At 35.3% G+C, this 24,932-nt stretch overlaps 4 protein-coding genes, 1 long non-coding RNA gene and 2 pseudogenes across 7 annotated transcripts; 5 read left to right on the forward strand and 2 right to left on the reverse strand.

Moving 5' to 3' along the window:
- The first annotated feature begins 600 nt into the window (after positions 1-600).
- LOC120153394 (armadillo repeat-containing protein 3-like) lies at positions 601-18,318 on the forward strand. Of its 3 annotated transcripts, none has more exons than XM_039165352.1 (3): positions 601-684; positions 912-1,066; positions 1,520-3,410. In XM_039165352.1, the coding sequence occupies exon 3, from the start codon at positions 1,559-1,561 to the stop codon at positions 3,239-3,241; it is 1,683 nt and encodes a 560-aa protein (XP_039021283.1). In that variant the 5' UTR covers positions 601-684; positions 912-1,066; positions 1,520-1,558; the 3' UTR covers positions 3,242-3,410. The 3 variants fall into 3 exon arrangements, 2 of the variants coding, with proteins under 2 accessions (XP_039021283.1, XP_039021282.1); XR_005518787.1 differs by lacking the exon at positions 601-684 and adding an exon at positions 18,308-18,318 and having other exon boundaries at positions 799-1,066; positions 1,520-3,358; XM_039165351.1 differs by lacking the exon at positions 601-684 and having other exon boundaries at positions 799-1,066.
- On the forward strand, positions 4,759-9,708 carry LOC120153395 (annotated as a pseudogene).
- On the forward strand, positions 10,247-12,058 carry LOC120153400. The gene is made up of 3 exons (XM_039165356.1): positions 10,247-10,345; positions 10,466-10,674; positions 11,754-12,058. Exons 2-3 carry the CDS (start codon positions 10,504-10,506, stop codon positions 11,826-11,828), a joined length of 246 nt encoding a protein of 81 aa, XP_039021287.1. The 5' UTR covers positions 10,247-10,345; positions 10,466-10,503; the 3' UTR covers positions 11,829-12,058.
- LOC120153397 lies at positions 12,950-15,280 on the forward strand (annotated as a pseudogene).
- Positions 16,504-17,672, reverse strand: LOC120153401. The gene is made up of 4 exons (XR_005518788.1): positions 17,386-17,672; positions 17,151-17,313; positions 17,000-17,056; positions 16,504-16,828 (listed from the first exon to the last, which is right to left on the reverse strand). It is a non-coding gene; the product is annotated as an uncharacterized LOC120153401 (long non-coding RNA).
- Positions 18,126-18,767, reverse strand: LOC120153525 (K(+) efflux antiporter 1, chloroplastic-like). Its single transcript, XM_039165462.1, has 2 exons — positions 18,567-18,767; positions 18,126-18,218 (listed from the first exon to the last, which is right to left on the reverse strand). The coding sequence occupies exons 1-2, from the start codon at positions 18,765-18,767 to the stop codon at positions 18,126-18,128; spliced, it is 294 nt and encodes a 97-aa protein (XP_039021393.1).
- Positions 18,768-19,232: 465 nt separating this feature from the next.
- Positions 19,233-20,277, forward strand: LOC120153398 (DEAD-box ATP-dependent RNA helicase 8). The gene is made up of 5 exons (XM_039165355.1): positions 19,233-19,496; positions 19,579-19,759; positions 19,842-19,930; positions 20,013-20,086; positions 20,168-20,277. The coding sequence occupies exons 1-5, from the start codon at positions 19,326-19,328 to the stop codon at positions 20,244-20,246; spliced, it is 594 nt and encodes a 197-aa protein (XP_039021286.1). The 5' UTR covers positions 19,233-19,325; the 3' UTR covers positions 20,247-20,277.
- Positions 20,278-24,932: the final 4,655 nt, after the last annotated feature.

Genomic DNA, 24,932 nt, shown 5'->3' on the forward strand with positions numbered 1-24,932 from the left:
ACAAGTTGCATTGAGGTTTCTCGTTTATATAGTGTTAGAAAAGTAATTGTTTCATATAAGACATTCATCGTATTATTTTTTGAAATATGGCTTCTTGGTGATTTGAAGATGTTGTGCACTCCTAAGGTATTCTCTATTTGTTTGAAAATACCATGCAGTCATGAAATCTTATTCATTTGCCTGAAGATGTCATACATTCATAGGCTTATTCATTTGTTTGAAGATATATGAAACACCTGACGTCTTTAGATTCGTACTGTTCAATTCACCCTAGATAAAAAAATAATCTTCAAAGTGAATTATATTAAAAATTAAAAAATATCTCTTATATTATCTTAACAATTTTACCCGTTGCATCGATATCTAACATAAAATTAATTTTTTAAAATACACGTGGCAAGAAAAACTCCACATTGGCCTGCCCGTAACGTGAAAGAAATTCGAAAAATAAAAAAAGCAAAGCCATATTCAAAATTTCATCCAAATTCCAAACGGTCCAAAATCACGCCCTGAACCAGATTCACAACCGCACGATCCCCAAAGCTGCTCTGCATTTAAACGCTCCTTATCTGAAGTAAACGACACACTTGTCCTTCCCTCTACAGATAATTCGAAACCAGCACGACCCCCCTCTAAAAAAATGAGAAAATCCTGACCGAAATAGAGAGAGAGATTTCAAGGAAGGTTTGATTTTGTGATCGTTGCTATAGTGTATTTAATATATTTTATTCGTCTGTTTCCGGCCTTGTTTCAAGCTGGACTTCTTTTAATAAACTTCTTTCTTATTTTTTGAGTTTTCAAACTTGGGCTGAGCTGCTGCTTGTGTTCATAGTTTTGGAAAAGGGTTTCTGGGTTTTTTTAACTTAGAGAAATATTTTATTACTGATTTTTGAAGTATCACTGCCTTGCAGGTTTCCAATTTACAGTATTTTTTTATCTTCTTTCTCTTTTTGAAATCCGTGGATTGTTTGAGAAACATTTCCTGAGGATTAAGCTACTGGTATGCTTTTGGCGCCTGTGAATGGTTGAGTGCTTTGAATTTCAAGGAAAACCAAAACAATTTCAGGTATTCTTCCGGAAGTTGAAATTTCCTTACTACATGTTTGTTAGTGTTCCACCCTTTTTTTTCGGCTTTCATTTCTAGGAAAATTCCCGACCTTTTGCCTTTTAACATCTATTCATGATGTCAAAGATCTGTACCATGATTTTTTTCATGGTTAAAAGTAAATAAAGTTAGTGTTGATCTTCTCTTTTCTTTTTAATTTTCCAGTCAATTACCGATATAGTCCCCAAATTACAGTCCTGTAGAATCCAATTCCACTTGGTTTGCAAAAAAGGGTATTCTGGTACTTTCGTGAAATATTCATTGATGGCTTCTTGATTAGGCTGCAATTTATTTAGTAATTAAAAGTAGATTCTTTTAAGATCATATATTCTTTTCAAGACTCTTGTCGGCATCTTTAGGTGCTTCAATCTTTGTATTTGTTTCCTTACGTTTTATGAATTTCACTTGACACAGCTGAAGTGATCATTTTGATCAAAATTCATATCTAAAATCATGGGAGAAGGTACTGGAAATGGGGTTCTGGCTGAGAATCGGTCGGCCGATGATTGGTTATCGCACGCGCAAGAGCTTGTTCCGATGGCGCTTGATAAGACAAGGGAAGTGAAGGTGTTTCCCGGTAGGTGGAAGATGATTATTTCGAAACTGGAGCAAATCCCTTCGTGCTTATCGGATTTATCGAGCCATCCTTTCTTCTCGAAAAATGCTCTTTGTAAGGAGCAATTGCAGGCTGTTTCGAAGACAGTGAAGGAAGCAATTGAATTGGCGGATTTATGTATGAAGGAGAAGTATGAGGGGAAGCTTAAGATGCAGAGTGATCTAGATGCATTATCGGGGATGTTGGATCTGAATTTACGGGATTGCGGACTTTTGATCAAGACCGGTGTGCTCGGTGAAGCTACTTTGCCTTTGTCTTTTGTCGGCTCTTCATCGGAATCCGAGTCCGCAGCGTATGGCCATCTAAAGGATCTGCTTGCACGACTTCAGATCGGGCATTTGGAAGCGAAGCACAAAGCTCTTGACAGCCTTGTTGAGGCCATGAAGGAGGATGAAAAGAGTCTACTGTCCGTTATGGGACGGAGTAATGTCGCTGCTTTAGTCCGGTTGTTAACCGCCACTTCTCCCGGTATCCGGCAAAAGACTGTGACTTTTATCTGTTCACTTGCGGAATCCGGGAGTTGCGAGAGTTGGCTTGTGTCGGAAGGTGTTTTGCCGCCTCTCATAAGGCTTGTTGAATCTGGCAATACGGTTGGTAAAGAGAAGGCAACGATTTCACTGCAGAGATTATCGATGACTGCCGAAACCGCCCAAGCTATCGTCGGGCATGGTGGGGTTCCGCCACTGATTGAAATCTGCCAGACCGGAGACTCAGTTTCACAGGCTGCAGCAGCTAGTACATTAAAGAACATATCGGCTGTCCCTGAGGTTCGACAAATACTAGCCGAGGAAGGAATTATAAAGGTGATGATGAATCTCCTCGAACACGGAATTTTGTTGGGATCCAAAGAATATGCAGCGGAGTGCTTGCAGAATCTCACTGCCGGCAATGAGAGTCTGAAGAGATTGGTTATTGCCGAAGGCGGAATTAAAAGCTTATTGGCATACCTCGATGGTCCTTTGCCCCAAGAATCCGCTGTCGGAGCCCTGAGGAATTTGGTTGGTTCAGTTTCAATCGAAGTTCTGATATCACTCGGTTTCCTCCCTCGATTAGTCCATGTGCTTAAATCTGGATCGCTCGGCGCGCAACAAGCTGCAGCAGTAGCCATCTCTCGAGTTTGCAATTCCGTGGAAATGAAGAAACTAGTGGGTGAAGCAGGGTGCATCGGCCTTCTCGTTAGAATGCTGGAGGCTAAATCGAATAATGCTCGAGAGGCAGCTTCGCAAGCCCTTTCGAGCTTGCTAACCATCTCTCCGAATCGCCGAGAAGTAAAAAAGGACGATAAAAGTGTGCCGAATCTGGTCCAGTTGCTGGATTCAAGTCCCCAAAATACAGCAAAAAAATATGCGATTGCGTGCCTTGCATCGCTCTCGACATGTAAGAAATGCAAGAAGCTTATTGTCTCGTATGGAGCAATCGGGTATCTGAAGAAGCTGTCGGAGATGGAAATTCCCGGTGCGAAGAAGCTCCTGGAGAGGTTACAGAGAGGGAAGCTTAGAAGTTTGTTCAGCCGGAAGTAGAGGAAGAAGCTCCTTTTGGTATGGTGTTATGTTTCATTGTCTGAATGAAGCCAAGTAGTTAATGATATGAAACCAAGGTGTTCGATAATTGTATGCTATCAATGTTTTAATATTTGTGTAATAGAGCTTCCCTGTTCCTGACATTGCCTTCTGGAAAACTATAATAATAATAATAATAATAGTAGTAGCATTCACTAATCACTTATTTCCTTTGGATTTATAATAGGGGTGTGCACTTTCGACTATCGAATATTATCTAATTTGAAATTTTAGATATCTAAAAATTTAGATCATTAAAGTTATGATCCGTATCCAATTTAAGAAAAATAGTATCTGAATTTTTGGATATCCAAAATTTCAAATCAGATATTCAAGTATTTAGATTCGAATAAAATTTTTTATTTGATAAAAGATGTATTTTTAAATTTAATATCATCAATTTTATGTTAATAAGAAAGTATTTTTATCGATGCATGCAGCTTGATCAGAACAATGATAGTGTGTATTCATGCTGTGTAAAATTTGTAAGCCAAGGTTCAAGATTGGACATTACAGGTAATGTGCGGGCTGATTAAGATCATTGGGCTTGGATAAAATATTCTAAAAAGCATGTTTTTATCGAATTTTTAGATAATTTAAAATTAAATTTTAGTCGATATGTATCTGATCTGATTATTTATTTTTTTGGATATATGATCTGAATTATTCAAAAATTAGAAGAAAAAATCCAAAATTTTAAAACAGGTGAACAAATCAACAGATTCAATAGGTTGAATTAGATATTTATGCACACCCCTAATTTATAAGGACTATTATTCGGTAAAATATGAAAAAAAATCAAAAAAGTTTATATGTATACTTATTATTATTTTAATTTAATCTTGCTTCTATTTTTAAAAGTTCTCTAACAATCGGATAATAAGTTTTATAGTGTATTAAATTTGTTAATTTTGATTTTAATTTAAAATCTTGAACTCAAATTTGATATAGTAAACATATTCAATCCAAACTTAAAATTAATTTATTTATTTATAAAAAAGTTAAAAATAAATAAACAGAATATTTATCAATATTTCAATATATATTATAATAAATTATTTTTTACTAATTATATATTTGATAAAAATCCATTTTATAATACGTCCTTCCATAGACTCAAATCTATTTCTGAAAAATATCTTAAAACATTAAACTTAACCGGCAAAGAACGGTCAAAGATTGGTCATAGCTCCGCCGAATATCTCGCGATGGATAAATGTGTCTGAAAAAGAGCCCGTATCCGCCATTAACACACCTTTCCAAATATGGAATATTTTAGAATTTTGTTGTCAAACCATAAAAACACAAATCTTTGTTAATTACCCAGAAAATATTGATTACTGATCGTTGGATCTCTAACAATAAAGAATCCACGGCTCAAATTTATCCTTTGACTGAAGCTCAAAAGATGATTGGCTTTGATCCAGCTTGACCAACGATAAACAGCAAACCAGGAATCATATATATAGTGGCTTTTATTTTTTTTATTTCTATTTTCTTTCGATTGTGTTTTCTAGGAAACCCATAGGAAAGGGAAAAAAGGAAATTCTGGATTTCTTTTAACAAAAATGTTATATTAAAATTTTGTTAGGATTGTTTTGTTCATATTCGGGTAAAGAGAAACGAAGGTGGAAGTAGAAGAGAGAAAGCGGGTTTTCTCTCTTCTCTTCTACGTCTCTCTCTCTATATAATTTTATCGCTATGAAGACCAAATCCTTTGTTTTTATTCCAGGAAATTAGGGTGTGGTTTTGGCGAAATCTAAAACCATTAATGTGATTCTTCGTCTGAAGAGCATTGCTTCGTCTCGATCTTCCATTTCTTCTGATCACGTTAGTTCTCTCTTTTCCTTTTTTCCATGGATTCGATCGGCGCTAATCTCTGTTTGTTTGCTGAGGAAATGGGACGAAAGAAATAAATGAACATTAAGGATTTTAAGCTACTTCATTGAAAACGTTGTTTTTTTTTCTTCATGTTCCTTTGATGTGCAATTTGAGTTCCCCTCCTTTTATTTTGTTGTTTTCGCAGTGTGATTATTTGTCGCTAATAACTGGATTTTCAAATGACAATATTGTTTTATTTTTGTTTCAAATCTCCATTTCAGATAGTTTTTTCCCCCTTATTTTGGTTGAAGCACGTTTTCAGGAAGAGATGAATGACATTGTTAAATAACGTTTTTTTTCCCATTTCGTGTTTCGTTGCTTTTGTGTTATTTGGAAATGGTTATTTGCCATGCATCTGAATTCTATTTTATACATTTGTTTCGACATTGAACGTATTTTAACCACTTACCTATTAATGCCGGTGCATCTCTAATTTTATTTTTGGTCGAGGATATCTTAATTTAAATTATTTTGTTGTGTGAGCATAGTTTCTTATTTATTATATTATATGTATGTTCATTGGTTAAGCTGTAGTTTTAGATTATATGTTTACCATGGTGGTGATGGTCAGCCTAGGTGGTTTGGTTTTACGTTCAGCATTGTTAATTTGGTGATAGGTCTGTTGTTGGTTTTTCCTGAGGATGGTATTTCCTAAACCAGGGGCTGTATTATTGGCTTAAAACGGATGTACTATTTTCCTTTTGTTGTATCCCTGTGATGTTGACTGCGTTGTGTCCTATGTAATCATAGACTGCAATCTTAAAAGTGAATAACTTGGAAATTATATTTCCACAATGAGGATGCTTGTTTTCTTTGGGCTTTTGTTTTTATGTCTTGTTTATTTTGATGGCATTGTTCTTGTCTCATCAGGGTGGGGATAACGGCACCAAAAGGGCAAAAGTTGATCAAGAATCAGATAATCAACCTGAGGGATCAAATTCATTCGGAAGGAGTAGCTTTGATCTAGAGCAGCATATGCATTCTACTTCGTCAGAATCTGTAAGCTCGTCCAATGTTGCTTCTGTTAATGTAACAGAGAAATCAGCTCTCAGTCGGCTGCCTAATGAAAAGAGAATTAGAGATGAGAAGACTAGTGGCCATGATGATAAGGTGATTCTGTGGTCTTATACTCTTGCAAATGTATCTGTACGGGTATATCAATGTTTTAATCTTGTTTTGAAATTAATAACCAAATATGCTGGAATGCCTTCTGAGAAGTTATTCATCTGTTCATGCATAAAAATTCTGAAGCTTATCATATAATTTGAAGTAATCACTATTTTCTGTCTGTTTTTATGGCTTGAATTGAACCTTGGTTGGGAAATGGATTTGAATCGGTGAAATACCACGGTTTAGGGTTCTTAAAGAGATCATGTGACCAATTTTCGCATAATTTTATTTTATATTTTTTAAATGATTTAAAGCCATCTAAATTATCTAGCTTCCATGATTATTTCTAAACCTAGTGTTTTGAAACTTGTATTGCATAGGATGTTGAAGCTAATGTTATCAATGGAAATGGAATAGAAGCAGGCCAAATAATTACAACTGTTGTTAGTGATCAAAGTGGGCACCCAAAACAGGTGATTAACTGCTCACCTTGAATGTGAATTATGTTTAGCAGCGTATGTGTGAACCAATGTTGCTTGATACCATTTTTTCTTGAAATTTTCCCTGTCTTCTCCTTCTCGATGGAGTGGGAATTCATTTTTTCTGTTGAGGTTGTTTCTTATAGTTTATATTTACAAAATGTTGCTGAAGCCATTTGTCATGTTAGAATGGTTTACATGCAATGTATTTAAGTACATTTGAGTATTATGTTTGTACAAAAAGCAACAATTAGTGCTTAACAATATATCTCTTTTTATTGGGCTTCAGACTATCTCGTATATGGCTAAGCGTGAGGTTGGAACTGGTTCATTTGGTGTTGTTTTTCAGGTATGAGTATATTGACAGGTCACCATATCCTCTTGGTGTTTGAATATGACGAAAATGTTCCTCTTTGAGTTAGATACACATTTTTATGTTTGTTATGTAGGCCAAGTGTTTGGAGAGGGGTGAATCTGTTGCTATAAAGAAGGTTCTGCAGGATAAAAGATGCAAGAATAGGGAACTCCAGATTATGCATCTACTTGGCCATCCTAATACGGTCCAATTGAAGCACTATTTCTTTTCATCCACTGGCACAAATGAGCTCTATCTTAACCTTGTTCTGGAGTACATACCCGAAACAATTTTCTGAGTTTCAAAACACTACTGTAGAATGAAACGCCATATGCCCATGCTGTTTGTGCAGCTGTATACATACCAGGTGATCCTTGACCTTGACTAATTTAGCCAATTAGTGGATTGTGAAATTCCACTGGTTCAACTTTTTATCTAACCAATTTGCGTTTATATTCTAAGTGTACTATTCTGACATGCTATACTGTTTTTTATTAGATTTGCCGTGGTCTAAATTATTTACACAATGTGCTTGGTGTATGCCATCGTGATATTAAACCACAAAATTTACTGGTAAGACATTTCGGCATTTATGTTATAAACTGGAGGTTGATTAAGAAATTATCCAATCTCTTGTTTGAGAGTTTTACCTATCACCTCAATTAGACACTTTCATTTTCATCTTGAATGCATAACATTGTGTGACTACTCTGTGTAATGATGGTTAGTCATAATGCTTTTGTCAAAGGATTTCTCTGTGTATGTCTGTGGGGTCATGTGTCTTGTCTATGATTTGGCTTTAACGTGTCATTGCTTTTATTCTTCTCATAATCATTGGTATTATTCAAGGCTATATGATATTGGAGAAATTTTTTGATGTAATTGCAGGTCAATCCCCACACTCACCAGCTGAAGATATGTGATTTTGGTAGTGCAAAGATGTTGGTATGTTGAATATTTTGGAAAGTTTGAAAATCCCTTTTCCTGGTCTGTGAAACTTTTGATATACTTACTCTGAATCTTCAGGTGCCAGGTGAACCCAACATATCGTATATATGCTCATGATATTATAGGGCTCCTGAACTGATATTTGGGGCAACGCAATATACAAATGCTATTGATATGTGGTCTGTTGGTTGTGTCATGTCCGAGCTTCTGCTTGGACAGGTGAGTTATACATATATCCCTTTAGATGTAGTTTTGGTGTCGTCTTGTGTTCTATTCCCCCTGTAAATAATTGCACTGCTCTAGTGATGCTTTGATAACATTCGTAGTTCACATATATTATCCATCTTTTGATGTTTTTTCGATTGTGCTGATTTCATTAACATTCATAATACGAGTCTGCATTTCAACATTGTTTCTTTTTCTTCCCTTTGGCATCTATTTCTGCACCATCTCTTGTGCAGTCACGTTTTGAGCCCCTGTAATTGCTTGTAGGATATATAGGGCTTTTTCGTCCTGAAATTCTTCATTGAAGCACATTTTGCAAAACTATTCTTTCATATAATTACCATGTTGCCCCATTATGAGTTCTGATCCAAGACATCCATTTGTAGTATGTAAAAGTTATATCTTCTGAAAAACTATTTTCTATGCAATAATACTCTGTATTACACCATTTGCAGCCATTGTTTCCTGGTGAAAGTGGTGTCGATCAGCTAGTGGAAATTATTAAGGTGTACATCGATGGATCCTTCATTACTCTAGTTTTACTTTTCATTCTGTGTTTTTTTTCCTTCATTTTTTCACTTCCTTTTGCTTTACACTATCAGAAACTGGGAACACCAACTAGAGAAGAAATTAAATGTATGAATCCAAAATATACCGAGTTCAAATTCCCTCATATCAAAGTACATCCATGGTATAAGGTATGTTTATTGGATCATCTTCTAATTACCTTATACACACACACATGTCGTACAAGAAAAAGAAAACAGAAATCTAAATCAAAGCAATAATTGCAGATTTTTAACCGGAGAATACCCCCTGAAGCAGTGGATCTTGTATCAAGGCTGCTCCAGTATTCGCCAAACCTACATTGCACTCCTGTGAGTATTTCAAATTATATTATTAATGTTTTCAGCTGCATGCAGTTATGCTTATTGGCACTTTCAAATGGTAGTAATTGACTGGTAGAGATTATGCTATTGACTAGTAATGTTGTTCACAAAGTTTCACCTGTGTCTTTGTTTCCTGGCTTTCAGCTGGAGGCTTGCGCACATCCTTTCTTTGATGACTTAAGAGACCCCACTGCATGCTTACCTAACGGCCGAGCTCTACCTCCTTTATTCAATTTCACGGATCAAGGTAAGCTAATCTTTTTTGCATTTTTATATTTTTGTCTTACACATTTCGACTGCAGAACTGGCTGGTGCAACAGATGAACTACGTCAACGTCTTATTCCGGAACATGCAAGAACATAAAGATCAAATGAGACGGCAGCATTTATAGGTAGATTGTAAATTGGTTTTGGATGATTAGTTGCCATGCCACACCACCCCATTTCCTGTTTATTGGGAGTTAACAATAAAGCCAAGCACCTATGTATATATCCATCCGCATACCCTATAAATGGATGTCCAGATGCTCTGATGAGGTATAGAACTGCTAGCCAAATAGGTTTTTGGGATCTTTTCTCATGTATATGTATATATATATATACGTGCACTGGCTGTCATATATAGTTTTATCTTAGTAGCACTCATTATTCATAAACCCAAAATTTTCAAACAGAAGATTAGCACTTCTTATATTGTATTTGATTTGTATCTCATCAGTCACCATATGTACATGCTAATGAATAACAATAATGATGAGAAATATACAAGAAAAATCTCATAGAACCCCGGGACTACCATTTTAATTAAGAAATAACAAACTCTAAAGTCGTTACTCCTTTCTAAATAAGGATTATACTTGATCGAACGTCGTCGTCTCTTCCTTCCTGAATCGTTGAAACCCAGTTTTTATATTGGATTTGTTGTAACTGTAATTATCTATTGACATGAACTCGAGAAAACGAGTCAGTGTCAACTCAGCGTTAAGAAACATTGTGTGTGGTTCTAAATTGTTTATTGCAAGTAGAATGACGGAAAAGCCCAAGTAAATCAGGACCTGTTTAAGAGCTCTCAAGAAATGGGCTTCCAAGGGCACTCACTTTATACACCAACAAATTCCTTCACTCACTTTCCATTTGCCTCGGCTGATCGATGTTCTTGACCTGCAATTGCTCTCAGGTACCCCGATCACCATATATCCCTTCCCCTTTTCGCTCATCTATTGCTATCGTTATTCTTTTCTTTTCATTGTGATGTATTTTTCTAGTTCTCATTTGATCTAATTACTCTTGTGATCAGAGATTCAATCTATCGATCGATTAAATTAGGGCAAAAATATGGGAGGGGGAGAGCATGGGCATGGAGCTGAGGATTTCAGGAAGAAGGTGTGGAGCATGTCCGGAGGTCCGTACTGCCGGCCCAAGCACTGGCGTCGCAACACTGCCATTGCCATGTTCGGCGTCTTCCTCATCTGCATCCCCATTGCCATGAAATCAGCCGAGCTCGAGGTTCATTAATCGCCCCCGGCAGTTCTATCTTTATTACTGTTTCTAATTGCTATTTTGAAATAGAACTCATGTTAACCCTAACTAATTGAAATTGTTGACTCTAGGTTTAAGCATTTTGAAAATTTAAATGATTCAAACCTTTATGAAGTGTTCATCCTCTGAAGTTGATTATGGATTTGGTCAATCATATAGTCAGGGGCGATGCCAGGAAAATAAATCGGGGGGGGGGGGGGTGAATTTTAAAAAACTCAAAAAACCAAAATACAGTATTAATTTAAGTTTTACCATTTTTGAAGGGACTAAATTATAAGGTTATCATTTGGGGGGCAAAATATAATTTTACCTTTATAGTTTATATTACTTTTAAATGTTACAAATTTGAAGGGACTAAATAACAATTTTACCGATTATGGTTGATACTTAATACTCAAGTCTGAGTAAACATAAGCTTTACAAATTTTGGTAGAAGCTTGAAATTTTATATGTAAACAAAGATAGAAGTGGATATGAAGGTCAATTATGATGATCCCTTTCGAATAAGTCTATTGGCTATCTTTGTGATCCTTCAAACAAAGTTTTGATGTCCATTAAATTTCCCATCGGTTTCATGATAACCCATAAATGGTGCTGAAAAGTTCGAGTTTTTCTCTTAGCTGCTGGATTGATAATTATTCTTGAATGAATTAGCAATAGACCTAAAGCTTCCTGGTTTACATGATTATATGATTTACGGCTTCTTATTGTCTCATCCGACATTTACTCTGCATGCTTGTATGTTAGAAGGTCAACCATCTCTATGCCTTCCAAAATGATCAATTTGTCATTGGCAGAATATTATGCTGCTTCTTCATCAAATTATTGAATGCAATGTCGGTATTCATATTGCTTTAATATGCACTTTTTATCTCCTTAAGTGGTCCTCTGGTCTCACCTGATCAAATCAGTTTGTGTAGAAATTAGATGTATAGTGCAATGAGTCGCTTCGGAACTGTGACTAAATCTGGTGATTTCTTCTGAACCTGTATGTCTCTGTTTATCCCCTACCTTATATTACCATCAATATTTCCTTTTTGTTGCAGCAACGGCCTCATCAGCCTGTCCGTCCGATTCCTTCGCAGCTCTGGTGCAAGAACTTCGGGAACAAAGATTATTGAAGTCTAGCTAGGGCCGTTAATGAAGTACCAACAGCGCTTCAAACCAGCATATGAGTTCGGCAGTCGGCACAGTTTAGCAAACATGTAATTGTTTATTTGCAGTGGATTTGGTAACTTTTTATGTGATTAATAAGTTGTGCTTGTTTTGGCTTCTCCGTGATATTGACAAATCAGCTGATTGTAAGGTTTGATGGTTTTGTTAATATCATTACAATGACATTTCAGCTGTTTTTGGATTATTTGGTACGCGTTGATTTGTTGCAAGAGGGATGAGATGCGTCATTTAGTTAAAATTTCAACTACGCTTAAAGATAGTAGTTCTTGATCATTTGTTGACAAACATTCATAGTTTAATTGTGGGTTAATTCCTTCTTTGATACATCATAGTATAATTTTTTTTTCAATTTCATAGATGAGATATTGTTTTGTCAATCATTTTCTTACGGAATCTGACGCGACAACAGTAGGTAACTCAGGAATTGACATAATTTTTTTTAAATTCTTTGTTTACATATGGTATAATAACAAGATTAATCTTTAATGTTTCATTAGTTTTTCATAAAACTAAAAAAATATTACACTGTAAAACATAGCAACCATTACCACGTCATCAAATGTGTTTTTAAGTAAGCTTATGCTCTTATAACTCAATTAACGATAGATGATTTGAGTATATTCATTTAAATAATTATGTGGTTTAATTAATAAAATTAAAAAACCAGTCCCTATAATTAAGTGGTCATGGGAGTATTTACCCTATATTTATCATGGGTGCATTTCAGGTTCACCTTCCGAAATCCGTTAAAAGAACAACCCAAGTTCGTTTGCTTCGCTCATTGGCCCATTCCCTTTCACCCACGCACAAACTTGTCTATTCTAATGGGAATATGCTATTAAATTTTAATTTTATGCTTTCTTCAGGTTGTTCTTATCCCTTTCATGTTCAATAATATATAAATGGCGCCATTCTCATGCATTCTTTTCGTTGAGGAATTCCCAGATCTAAAGGAAATCGCAATCTCAAGCTACTCGCTCGGCCATTTGTTTTATCCTCGGGAATACATCCCCGTTTCTGCAATTAAAGATGTATGCTTTATAATGCCGTGTGCTTTTGTTTCACTGTTTTAACTCAAAATTTCCGAAATCCCGTCAAAAATCAAAGTCAGAACATTTTAGTTTATCCCCACCTTTACTCTGGTTCTAAATTTCCATTTCTTATCATAAGAATTTGACTTTTAAGTTTTTCATTTTACATTCTAAAGCTTTGTAATTTTGATGGCAGAAGGAGGGAAATAAATAAACAAACTTCAATGGCTTTCAGGATACCTGGTTTGATTGCTTTATTTGATGTTGATGGCACTCTTACAGCTCCAAGAAAGGTACTTATCTCCTCTTTAATCCCCTAAATTTTAGTGATATGATTTTTGGGTTTTTGAATTAACGTGGATTCTTGGCATTGTATTTTCTTCATTTCTTCTTTACTGTTGAGTTTTCATTGATTTCAAATGGTAAATAGGTGGCTACTCCCAAGATGTTAGAGTTCATGAAGGAACTGAAGAAGGTAAATTTTGCTTGTAATTTTAGAAAAATGCCATTTTTGGAGGGGAATTTATTCTGTTTTATTTTGAATTGTAGGTTGTTACTGTTGGAGTGGTGGGTGGATCTGACCTCACTAAGATATCTGAGCAACTTGGGAAATCAGGTTTGCTTCAGCTCTTGCCATTATACTTGTAACTATGAAATGTTGTTCTTTTCATTGTTTCTCTGTGTTTGTTAACCATAGTTTACATTTTCGATGTAGTTGTTAATGACTATGATTATGTATTTTCTGAAAATGGGCTTGTTGCTCATAAAGATGGAAAACTCATCGGCACCGAGGTATAATTCACAGCATGCAATTTCTATCTGCATTTATCTAAGGAGTCTCTTTTTCCGGTTTCCAGAGCTTGAAGTCATTTCTGGGAGAAGAAAAGCTTAAGGTTAGATTTTCCCCTTCTTAGATGTGATCCTATCCTATTGAAAATCTATAAAGATTGCATAAGGAAAAATCTCAGGATATGGTGTTGTTAGGACTCCATTGACTTTTATTAGCAATTTGTGATTAGTGCTTGTGATGTCTACCTAAATATCTGATTAATGATGATATTGGAATCACTTGGATCTTTATGCTCTTCTTTATCAAAATTAAATGTGGGATGGCTAGAGTATCCGACTTGCACATAGTTCAATGCTGTTTGAATGATAGGTCAAAATACTGCATCTGCAGAGGATATATTGACGTATGTTCTCAAGTATTTGCTCATAGATTGCAAATGATGTGCAGGAATTTATAAACTTTACACTGCATAATATTGCTGACTTGGATATCCCGATAAAAAGGTGAGAACATTGGAAGAACTGAGTTCATATTTAAGTCTAGTTGAACTCCATACATACTCTTTTATCATTTGCGCTAAATAGACTAGCCCTCTACCAATTTTTTTAGGGGTACATTCATAGAATTTCGAATGGGATGCTTAATGTATCTCCAATTGGGCGAAATTGCAGCCAAGAAGAAAGGGATGAATTTGAAAAGTATGACAAGGTAAATATACTGTATGGAACTTCTAGTTTTATAGATGTATGCTTACACAAATACAAACAATTGGGTTCCAGGTTCACAACATCCGCCCAAAAATGGTTTCGGGCTTCGAGAAAAGTTTTCTCACCTCAACTTGACATTCTCAATTGGGGGACAAATAAGCTTTGACGTGAGTAGCACATGATTTGCAGTTAAACAGATTTAATAAGTACGAGTACAGATTCATTGAATTAATCATTGCTGCATTTTGCTCGTAACAGGTTTTCCCACAGGGTTGGGACAAAACATACTGCTTGAGATACCTTGAAGAATTTAAAGAGATTCATTTCTTTGGTGAAAAAACTTAAAAGGTAGGCTTCTTGTTTGATTCAAATCTTACGGCCACCATTCTCTGCAGTGCAGACTACATAGATTTATTGTCAGCATCCTTTGGTTATTTCTTTCTTTCAATCTATACCTTAATTTTGTTTACAAAAGTTTCTGTACTTTCATGTGGCCTAATGATCTTGCCTCGGTGTTTCGTGATCAGGGAGGGAACGATCATGAAATTTATGAATCAGGGATAACAGTGGGGGACACAGGTCAGTTATGCATTTAAAATCCACATTACTCTCAATCACAATGCAATGATCTAATTCCCATTGACAATGCAAAATTTTCCAAAACATTTTATGCCAATGAAAGCTTCAGGCTTATTATTATTATTATTGCAGTTACCAGCCCTGAGGATACAGCGGAGCAGTGCAAAGCTCTCTTTATGAGCAACCCTTGAACAGCTGAAACTTTCCTCTTCATATACCCATTTGTATCTTATAGTTTATGAGAAGAATAAGTGCCGAACTCTGTGTTGGCTATCTATGTATGTAACTTCATGAGTCACTGTCAAAATTTGCAGGGAATTGTTTCATCACCATTCTTTTACTACAAATAAAATCTTTGAGGGAACCATATTTACTTTTGGGTTACTGCAATTTATTTACCAAAAGACAGACGAGAAAAGTGAATGAAAGTTTTTGACTGATGAATTTGAAAAATAGTAATGAATGTACATTTATATATGGAAATTTATTTCGGGTGCTGTTTTTTGGTCAATTTAGAAAGTTAGGAACGTAATTGTTTTCAATAGAGGGAAACTTGACAGGTCCACACTCTTCTTCATTGTTAGATTCAGGTTAGCAAAATGGTTTCTAGCCAAGTATCCTCACGTCCCTATCCAGTGGATTTGCTAATTGGAGATCCTTCCCTTGCAGACAAGAGTTATGTTTTAAAGGTTCAGTGTAGGCCATTGCTTTGTTGGAGTCCCCCTCCAGTTAATTTCTTTAAGATGAATGCTGATGAAGTTGTAAAGTTTGACGGGTTGGTAGGAAGAATCGGTGATATTTTAAGGGATTGGAAACGCTTCACTCTTCTGTCTTTTTCAGAAAGTGTTGGTCCGACCCTCCCCCTTTAACAGAATTGAAAGCCATTAAAAAAGGCATCGAGATCTTTCTCTCTTCAGAGTGGGTTTATGAGGGTAGATTGATTGTTAAAAGCGACTGCAAGTCTACAGTGGAGTGGATTAAATCTCCTTCTACTGCTCCTATTTTCTTTAGTAACCTAGTTAAGGAGATTGTGTCTCTTGTAGCAGCTAAGGCGTATATTGTTAGGTTGATTCCAAGGGGTTGCAATTGTGAGGTTGATAAGTTAGCGAAGGTGGGGATTGGGTGATTGTATGGTTTTTTTAGTTCGTGTGTATTTTTTTGTTGAGAACAGATGTATTTGGTGTATTTTTAAGTCTTATGTAACCTGCTTATTTTTAATAACCTGAGGTATTCTTTTCCTCTTTCCGCTAGTCGGTTCTTTCCTTAGGATTGAGACTACTACGAGGAAGTTTTCAATGAGGCCTCTTACTTCTATAAAAAAAAATAAACGCAACTGCAACCAAAGACAGGTTTATGGGAAGAAAAAAAAGCTTATTCACTTTGAAAGTTAGTCTCAAAAGTCGGTTATTTCCTGCTCTTCTATCCCTTTTGTTCTATATCTTTCATACAACTCACCACAATGGAGGGCATGCAGTCTTCTATACTGTTTTTCCTTGCATTTTCCCCAACACTATGAATCTTTCATATTGCAAAAGTTCCTTCAATGGCATTGTTATCATCCGAAGTATCTTATCATTGAACTTTAGGGTTTACTCATGACTCAGAAAATCCATAGCCAGTAGAACTTCCAGTAGCCTGGCAATTTTACGTAAACATGTCAGGTTTGAAATTTGAATACAACAGAGAACATGGTCTATCTTGTTCAACATTTAATATCGGTGATTTAAAATTTTCCGGTATCAACAAGAGCAAGTCAGGAATACCTCTGTTAGCTCCGCAAGATGGCGGCATCTAAATTCATTGATTGTTTCTGCAATCTCCAACGCAGGAAGTTTAGCCTACATAAAGAAATGGAAAAGTAAAAGGCTTAGATAACAAGTTGCCAGTAGAATGCAAGTTTGAACATCCAGATCATAATCTATTATTCTAAAGGAACAATTTCAAAACAGTTTCTGTATTTGGCCAAGGAAGCGATCAGTTCATGATGCCACTACAATCATCCATCACACCTGTGCAAGAACAGCGGCTGCCAGCTGCAGACTGGGTGCCAAGCTCTCCGGCACAACCTGTGGGCCAAAAAGCAATAAGAGAATTAGAGAGAAACACTGAAAGAACAAAAATGTGGGAGGAAACTTTAGTATGAAGTTGTCAGAATATTACAGCTGTAGCGCCGGCCTTCTCTAAACTAAGGCCGTGATCAGACAAAAGTCTTCACATTAGGGAAATACTTGCTCAGAGTTCAAACTTTTCTATAATTGGCACCAGGAAAATCCAAGGTTATTGCTGCAGCACATGCTCTTTCAGCACCAACATTATGAAGCACCTAGAACCCAGTATAAAGAATGTTACACATTGATCTAAAAGTATAGCTTATTTCAAACTAGTTTCAGTTTACCTCTTCACTACCAGAATCTCCGAAATAAATGGGAAGGTCCAGTGCACGCTCTGTAGCCACCCGATCACTGAAAGAGCAGAGCTTTTAGTATCTTAATATATGATGGACTGATGAGCTTAAGATATCTCTACTTTTTTATTTGCAGTATGCTCAGCCTATCTCAGTGCATGTTTTAGCTTCTTAAACAAAAATGTCAATTACGTTGCAGTGAAGAAGAAAAACCGTGCAAGGAAATAGAGCTACCCTAGCTTAAGATGGAATTAGGTGTTTGCAAAATCATAACTATTGCTATTAAAATAAAATAAAGGAAAAAGAATCATAAGCATAAAAATATTCACATAATTCCTACGAAAGAAAATGGGGGTTAGCAACAAATGGAATTAGGCGTTCTGAAAGAAGCTGAGCTATGATCTGAGAACAGTGGAAAGAAAGAGAGTCATTATTACATACATGTGGTCGTCGTTAACTAACTTCGCAAATTAATATTTTTAGACTAATTTCGCGATTGAAGATAGAAAATATACCCCTGGCCAACACGTCCCAAGCCACAAATGATAATATGATCTTGCAAATCATCGGTCAGGAAATAAATTCAAGTCAGATAAACAGATAAGCAAGAAGAAAGAATCTTAATAGAAGTAAAAAAACTAGGTGTATTTAACTAATGTACACTATTCTCAATAATAAGAATGAATTTCAGACTCTTTTCTCTCTTGGTTTCTAACAATAAACTTCGAACATCAACAAGCTCGAAACGAGAGCCATGGTGTGAGGGCCATTGAGATCCCTACAACAAGGAACAACAACGAGGATAGCTGAGAGGACATTATACCCTGCCAACACCACCATTAATACTTGCATAAGCAACTAAGCATCTCATTAATTAACAGTTCGAAGTTGGATTAGCAATCATTATCGATAGAAGAAAGATCCATGTTGATTAGGCAACTAAATGAGGTCATTTACCTAAAAAGAAAGACCCAACTAATGAATGTCACAAATATAATAACAAATATGTGACCGATATCTTTTTCTCGAAACAGCCTAAGGTAGAAAAAAATCAAAAGTAGGATCAAATAGCCCAAGAGATTAACTAAATGTGTAGCAAATGCAGGATAAACTGTTAGATGTGAATGAAATAACCTCATGACCAAACGATGTTAGTTAATGGGGACAGAAACCTGATTAACAGCTTCACCAAAAGCCACAAATGCGAATTCTCCCCCTGGAGCAAGAAGAAAACCAGCCCTTATGCCAGATATGATTGAAATACCAAAAAGTCTACCAATCAGTGCCACCAGTATAGTCTTGCCACCAATTAAGAGTCCCAATGTTGCCGCAATGACAGGAAAATTTGAAAGAAGTTTCGGGTCAATGGACATGCCTACCTGAAAACTCAGTAAGCAATTGTAATCAGTTTCACATAATTGATCATCAATATATGGCAAGACCAATAACGTAAAACCAAATACAAGACTAAGCAAGCGCCATAATTCTCCAAACTCAGTAGTTAATAAATGATATAAAAGACTTCATCCAACCACACACCCCATTTCCCACTTCAATATAAGGGAAAGAATCATCTTGTACTGTTATAATAATAAATTTGGGGTCAACCAAGCCTGTGGTGTACTGACAAGGGACATCGCTTTAGCCCTAGTTGATCCCAATAATGAATTTGGGGTTGTTCAGAAATATGTGGTTGAGTAGCGAGTATAATAATTCTTACAAGTGTTTTAAAAAAGAAAACAAGACACTAGTGGATTGGAGAAAATATTTGATTCTTTTCCCTGTCTTGTTTATACTTGATTTTAACTTTATAATCTGCAAAATCTGATTGTGTTTTTCATTTCATTCAGGCAGTTAAACTTTTGTCTCCAGAGTTCCAACCTTCTATATAGCAGCTTATACGGTTTCTTCCCCCGGATTGTCAAATTTTGATGTTTTCTGCTACATTTCCTGTTACTGTTAAGGACTTCAAAGACAGATACCTAAAACTACCTTATATTATAAATCTTATGGATGAGCTGACCCTGAAGGGTATTACGCAGTATTATGCTTTTGTGGAAGAAAGACAGAAAGTCCACTGCCTAAACACTCTTTTCTCTAAGGTTTGACTGACCTTATATAAATTTTTATCCAGTTTTCTCTTCTTTCCATTATTTAAATGAGGTGATATTTATTTATCGTCAGCTGCAAATAAACCAATCAATCATTTTCTGTAACTCGGTGAATCGGGTGGAACTGTTGGCCAAGAAAATTACAGAGCTTGGATACTCGTGCTTTTATATCCATGCGAAGATGCTCCTGGACCATCGAAATAGAGTATTTCATGATTTTCGCAATGGCGCTTGCAGGAACCTTGTTTGTACTGGTATGTGTCCGCATAAATTTTCTACTGTAGTTATTACACGAAGAATAAATTTCTTAAACGATCCTATTTCCACTCGACGTAGATCTTTTCACAAGGGGTATAGATATCCAAGCGGTGAATGTTGTTATAAACTTCGACTTTCCCAAGAACTCGGAAACATACCTCCACAGGGTGTGTTGATTAAGATATTCTCTCTCACAAGTTGCAACGTTCATCATATTTTTTTTTATTTGCTAATCCTCTTACTGAGCAGGTTGGTCGATCGGGAAGGTTTGGTCATCTTGGATTGCCAGTGAATTTGATCACATATGAGGACCGCTTTAACTTGTATGTTATCCATTCTCAACCCTTTTGAAACTTGAACACTACGTTTGTTCATTGCAATGTTAAATGATATTTCTCTAACAGGTATAGGATTGAACAAGAACTTGGGACTGAAATTAAGCAAATTCCTCCTCATATTGATCAGGCTATTTACTGTCGTTGAATTTTTTAGCCTACGGTGGTAACAATGGTGAACAACGACTACTTTTTGGAGTTAACGCATGAAGTCATTTTTGTGTGTGTTGGTCTTATGATTTAATCTCCTGCAATTTAAATATAATGGTTACCGATGATGTACAATTGTTTGACATCTATACTAATAATTATTTTCTTAATAATTAAATACTGAGTTTGGTTATAAATTATTAAAAATATTTTTTAAACCCATCGTTTCTACCACTGAAAATTATTCTCTAAACTTTGAATGGATTATTATTTAGTTCACTGTAATAAAAATGTTTCAATAAACACTTTTGAAATGGTGCCAGTTTCTTACAATTTAATGCAAATGATTTTATTATAAAATAAAAAATTGAACTCTAAATATTATTTATTTAGTTGAGTTCAACCTAAAATATTAATTTTTTTAATATTGCATATTTTCTACTTTAAATTATACTATAAGTTTGGTAAATCAGATGACTGTCTGCATTTATTAGACGGCAATTGAAAGAAACAACTCATAACCAATTTCCACGTTTTCTTGCAACTTACCCGACCACTTAAATGCTATACTATAATTCAAGTAACATTTTCATCTTCACTTTCATCCTTATGGCGCAAACACCTCCCTACTTCAAAAAGCCTCTCTCTCACACCCCCTTTATGTTTTATAAGGTATTAATTTATTCTGAAAACAATTTCCAATTTCCAATTTTGGATTTATTTTACTTTTTATATTAACGATAACAAATCATAACCAAAATTAGAGATGGAGGTAAAAAATTTATTTTGGACTGTCAAATTTAGAAATTATATGAAGAATATTTTCTAATTGAGAAAATTAAGTTTTAAAATTGTTATTGTTAAATATTTTTAGAAAATGAGTCAATTTCTTTTTAAAAGAGTGTAAAAATATTTACGGGTGAAAACATATTTTTAATAGAAAATACAAAGAAAATATTTAAACTATATATGAATTTTAAATTTTTAGGGGAAAACAATAATTTCTTGAATAAAGTTCACACACACACTATGATTAAAATCAAAATAAATTTAATCTTTTTATTAATACAGAAAAATTAAACATAAATAAAGAATGTCAATATTACTTAACCAGTTGAAAAGAAAGACTATTATAATAAATAATACTTATAATATATAAATTTGTACATTATAAATTTATATAAATAAATAATATAACTTATTGTATAAATAATAGTAATATATCAATACAGAGTAACATACATACTGATCAAAGCGTAACCAAAATAGTTTACAAAAAAAGACAACAGAATAGAAATTTGATATAGGACACATGACATTTACAGTAGCGACATCTTTCGTCCATAAATCCGAACTCCAAACACCACACTAAGATCTCTTTCGACTGGACTTAGCTTAGCTTGGCCTGCTCTTTGACTTTCTGCTGACCATATTTCTTATCCCCTTATGTGCTGAAAAGACTTATCAATAAAAATTTTCGTCTACTTCGAGTTATATTTTTAATATATTTATAAATTTTATCATGTGAATATGATAAGTTTACCTATACAGTACTTTGACCACTATCAACACATACACTTTGTAATATATTCAAACATTAATTCATCACATCACATACATCATCGTCGGTATTTCTTAATTCACTTATCTACGAACATACTCACGATCTCGTCCATGTCAAGTTTTAACTAAAATCTTAAAATGCAGTTCATTCACTAAGTATACCAAAGATACATTTATGGATCAAATTATAAACTTTTAAAACTTAAAAGAATTGTGTTTCATTATTCAAATACTTATAGCATTTTTATTACTATTATAAAATTCCCTAGTCAAATTAAATCATTTAAGAACTTTTTTATTTATAAAATTCATCAAAATTGAGGGACTAATACATAAATACTTCAAAATATTGAAATTGTGCCAGAAATAACATTTTAACCGCTTTGGATGAATCTTGGATGACCCAAATCACTCCTAAACCTTATGAAATTTAGTATAAGATATGTGGATATGCAATGAGTATAAAATGCACATAGAATCATACTCAATACATCACACTTACACCCATCTTTCTAGTTGTACATCAATTAATTACACACCAAATATGCAATAAAATTTTCCATCAAGCAAGTCATATACAATATTTATCACTACTAAAATTAGAATATAAACATAACAACTTACTCATACATGGTGAATCATACAAAATCCATCACCATACATAGCAAATGTATATGTTCAAACATATCTTTAACATACAAAACACTACACCTCTTACATTTACCTATTGTATGCTTACCAACTATAATAACACACCACATATAGGTGACATGTTGAAAGTATTGTTAAAATGATTTTCAAGTTTGGCAACCAACTTTGAAAAAATGGTTTTCAAAGTTTGGTAAATGTTTCTTTGAAAATGGTTTTCAAAGTTTGGTAAATGTTTCTTTGAAAAATAGTTTTTCAAAGTTTAGTAGATGTTTGTTGAAAATTGATAATGGGATAATCACAATTAATCCCTAGGCTTTAGGGTATTTACAATATTAAGTCCTTAGTTTCAACTATAAATACCCTAGCTCTTTTAGCTTCAAAACCATCCCAAAAATCATTTCTTTATCCCAATACTAGAGAGCTTTCTTGTGAGTAGTGAGTGTTTTGTAAACACCTGTAAATTTTCTCTCTTAGTAAAAGATTTGCAGCAGTCCAGAGACGTAAGCAAATTGGCTGAACTCCATTATCAATTTCGGGTATTATTTTTTCGCTTTTGTTTCTCATTTTCACTAATCTGGTTATAGGGAAATTACTGGTATTCGGTTTATTTCCCAACAACTGGCATCAGAGCTTTTGGTTGTGAATTTTGTCAATTTTTTGCGAGGTTACTATTCATTACTATTTACGTGAATAGTGAATTTCGTGAATAGTAAAAAATTTGTCGGCGATACGAGCTTGTCGACAGAGGTGTTTTAATACACGGTGGTTCGCAAGAATTGTCAGAAACGATCCAAACGAAACCAGATTCGAGTGGGAGCGATGGCTGCAGACGAAGGGAAGGTGAAAATTGAAAAGTTCGATGGTGCGAACTTTGGCTTTTGGAAGATGCAGATCGAAGATCTTTTGTACCAGAAAAATCTATATCAACCTCTCTCAGGAAAACAACCAGAGGGCATGAAGAATGAAGACTGGGCTCTTCTTGACAGACAAGCCCTCAGAGTTATCCGACTGACGTTTTCCCGCAATGTTGCTTTCAACATAGCAAAGGAAAAGACCACGGCAGGTCTTATGGCGGCTCTCTCGAGTATGTATGAGAAGCCATCAGCCTCAAACAAAGTACACTTGATGAGGCAATTATTCAATTTGCGGATGACGGAAGGGGCATCGATGGCACAACACCTAAATGAACTCAACACAATCACAACCCAGTTGAGTTCAGTGGAAATTGAATTTGATGATGAAATTCGAGCTTTAATTCTCTTATCATCTCTCTACCAGACAGTTGGAATGCTACTGTTACAGCAGTTAGCAGCTCGTTGGGAAATAGTAAATTGAAATTCGACGATGTTCGGGATCTGGTACTGAGCGAAGAAATTCGAAAGAGAGAATCGGGTGAAGCATCAACCTCCTCAGCCTTGCACACAGAGTCCGGATGGAGAACTTCAGAAAGAAATTCAAATCGTGGCATATCAAAATCCAGAAGGGGCAAATCAAGAACAGGAAAGAAAGATTTTACCTGTTATAATTGTGGCAAGAAGGGTCACTTTAAAAGAGATTGTCGAGCACTGAAGAAAGATATTGATGCACAGGAATCTGCCAACATGAAAGAGGAGACAGGTTATGCTATGATTCTAAGCGTCAACACTCCGATTGAATCATGGATCTTGGATTCAGGGGCATCTTTCCACTCCACCCCATGCCGAGAAATCATGGAGAACTATGTCAGTGGTGATTTTGGGAAGGTTCATCTAGCCGATGATGAAACCTTAAAGATCGACGGAAAAGGAGACATCCGATTAAAGTTGCCAAACCAGACCACCTGGACGCTGAAAGGAGTGAGACATATTACTGGCCTCAAAAGAAATTTGATTTCCGTAGGACAGCTTGATGGTGAAGGATTTAGCACAACCTTTTCAGGCTGTGAATGGAAGATTACTAAAGGAGCACTCGTCATTGCTCGTGGTAAGAAAACTGGTACTCTCTATATAACCTCAAATTTAGAGAATATCATTACAGTAGCAGATGCTGATGGAAAAACAAACCTATGGCACCAAAGGCTTGGCCATATGAGCGAGAAAGGGATGAAGACACTTTTGTCAAAGGGGAAGTTACTTGATCTAAAGAATGTAGATGTCGGACTATGCGAGGATTGCATCTTTGGCAAACAAAAGAAAGTCAGCTTTGCAAAGATTGGTAAGACACCTAAGGATGAAAAGTTAGAGTTGGTTCATACTGATGTATGGGGACCATCTTTAGTTCCATCTCTTGCAGGCTCATTATATTATGTCACCTTCATCGATGATTCTACAAGGAAGGTGTGGGTTTATTTTCTGAAGAAGAAATCAGAAGTATTTGATACCTTCAGAAAATGAAAGGCCATAGTGGAAAATGAGACTGGTCTGAAAGTCAAGCGGTTGAGGTCTGACAATGGAGGAGAGTACATAAATCGTAGATTCAGAGATTTCTGCGC

The sequence above is a fragment of the Hibiscus syriacus genome, unplaced genomic scaffold (assembly GCF_006381635.1).
Source record: "Hibiscus syriacus cultivar Baekdansim isolate YM2019G1 unplaced genomic scaffold, ASM638163v2 tig00111100_pilon, whole genome shotgun sequence".
Lineage (NCBI taxonomy): Eukaryota > Viridiplantae > Streptophyta > Magnoliopsida > Malvales > Malvaceae > Hibiscus > Hibiscus syriacus.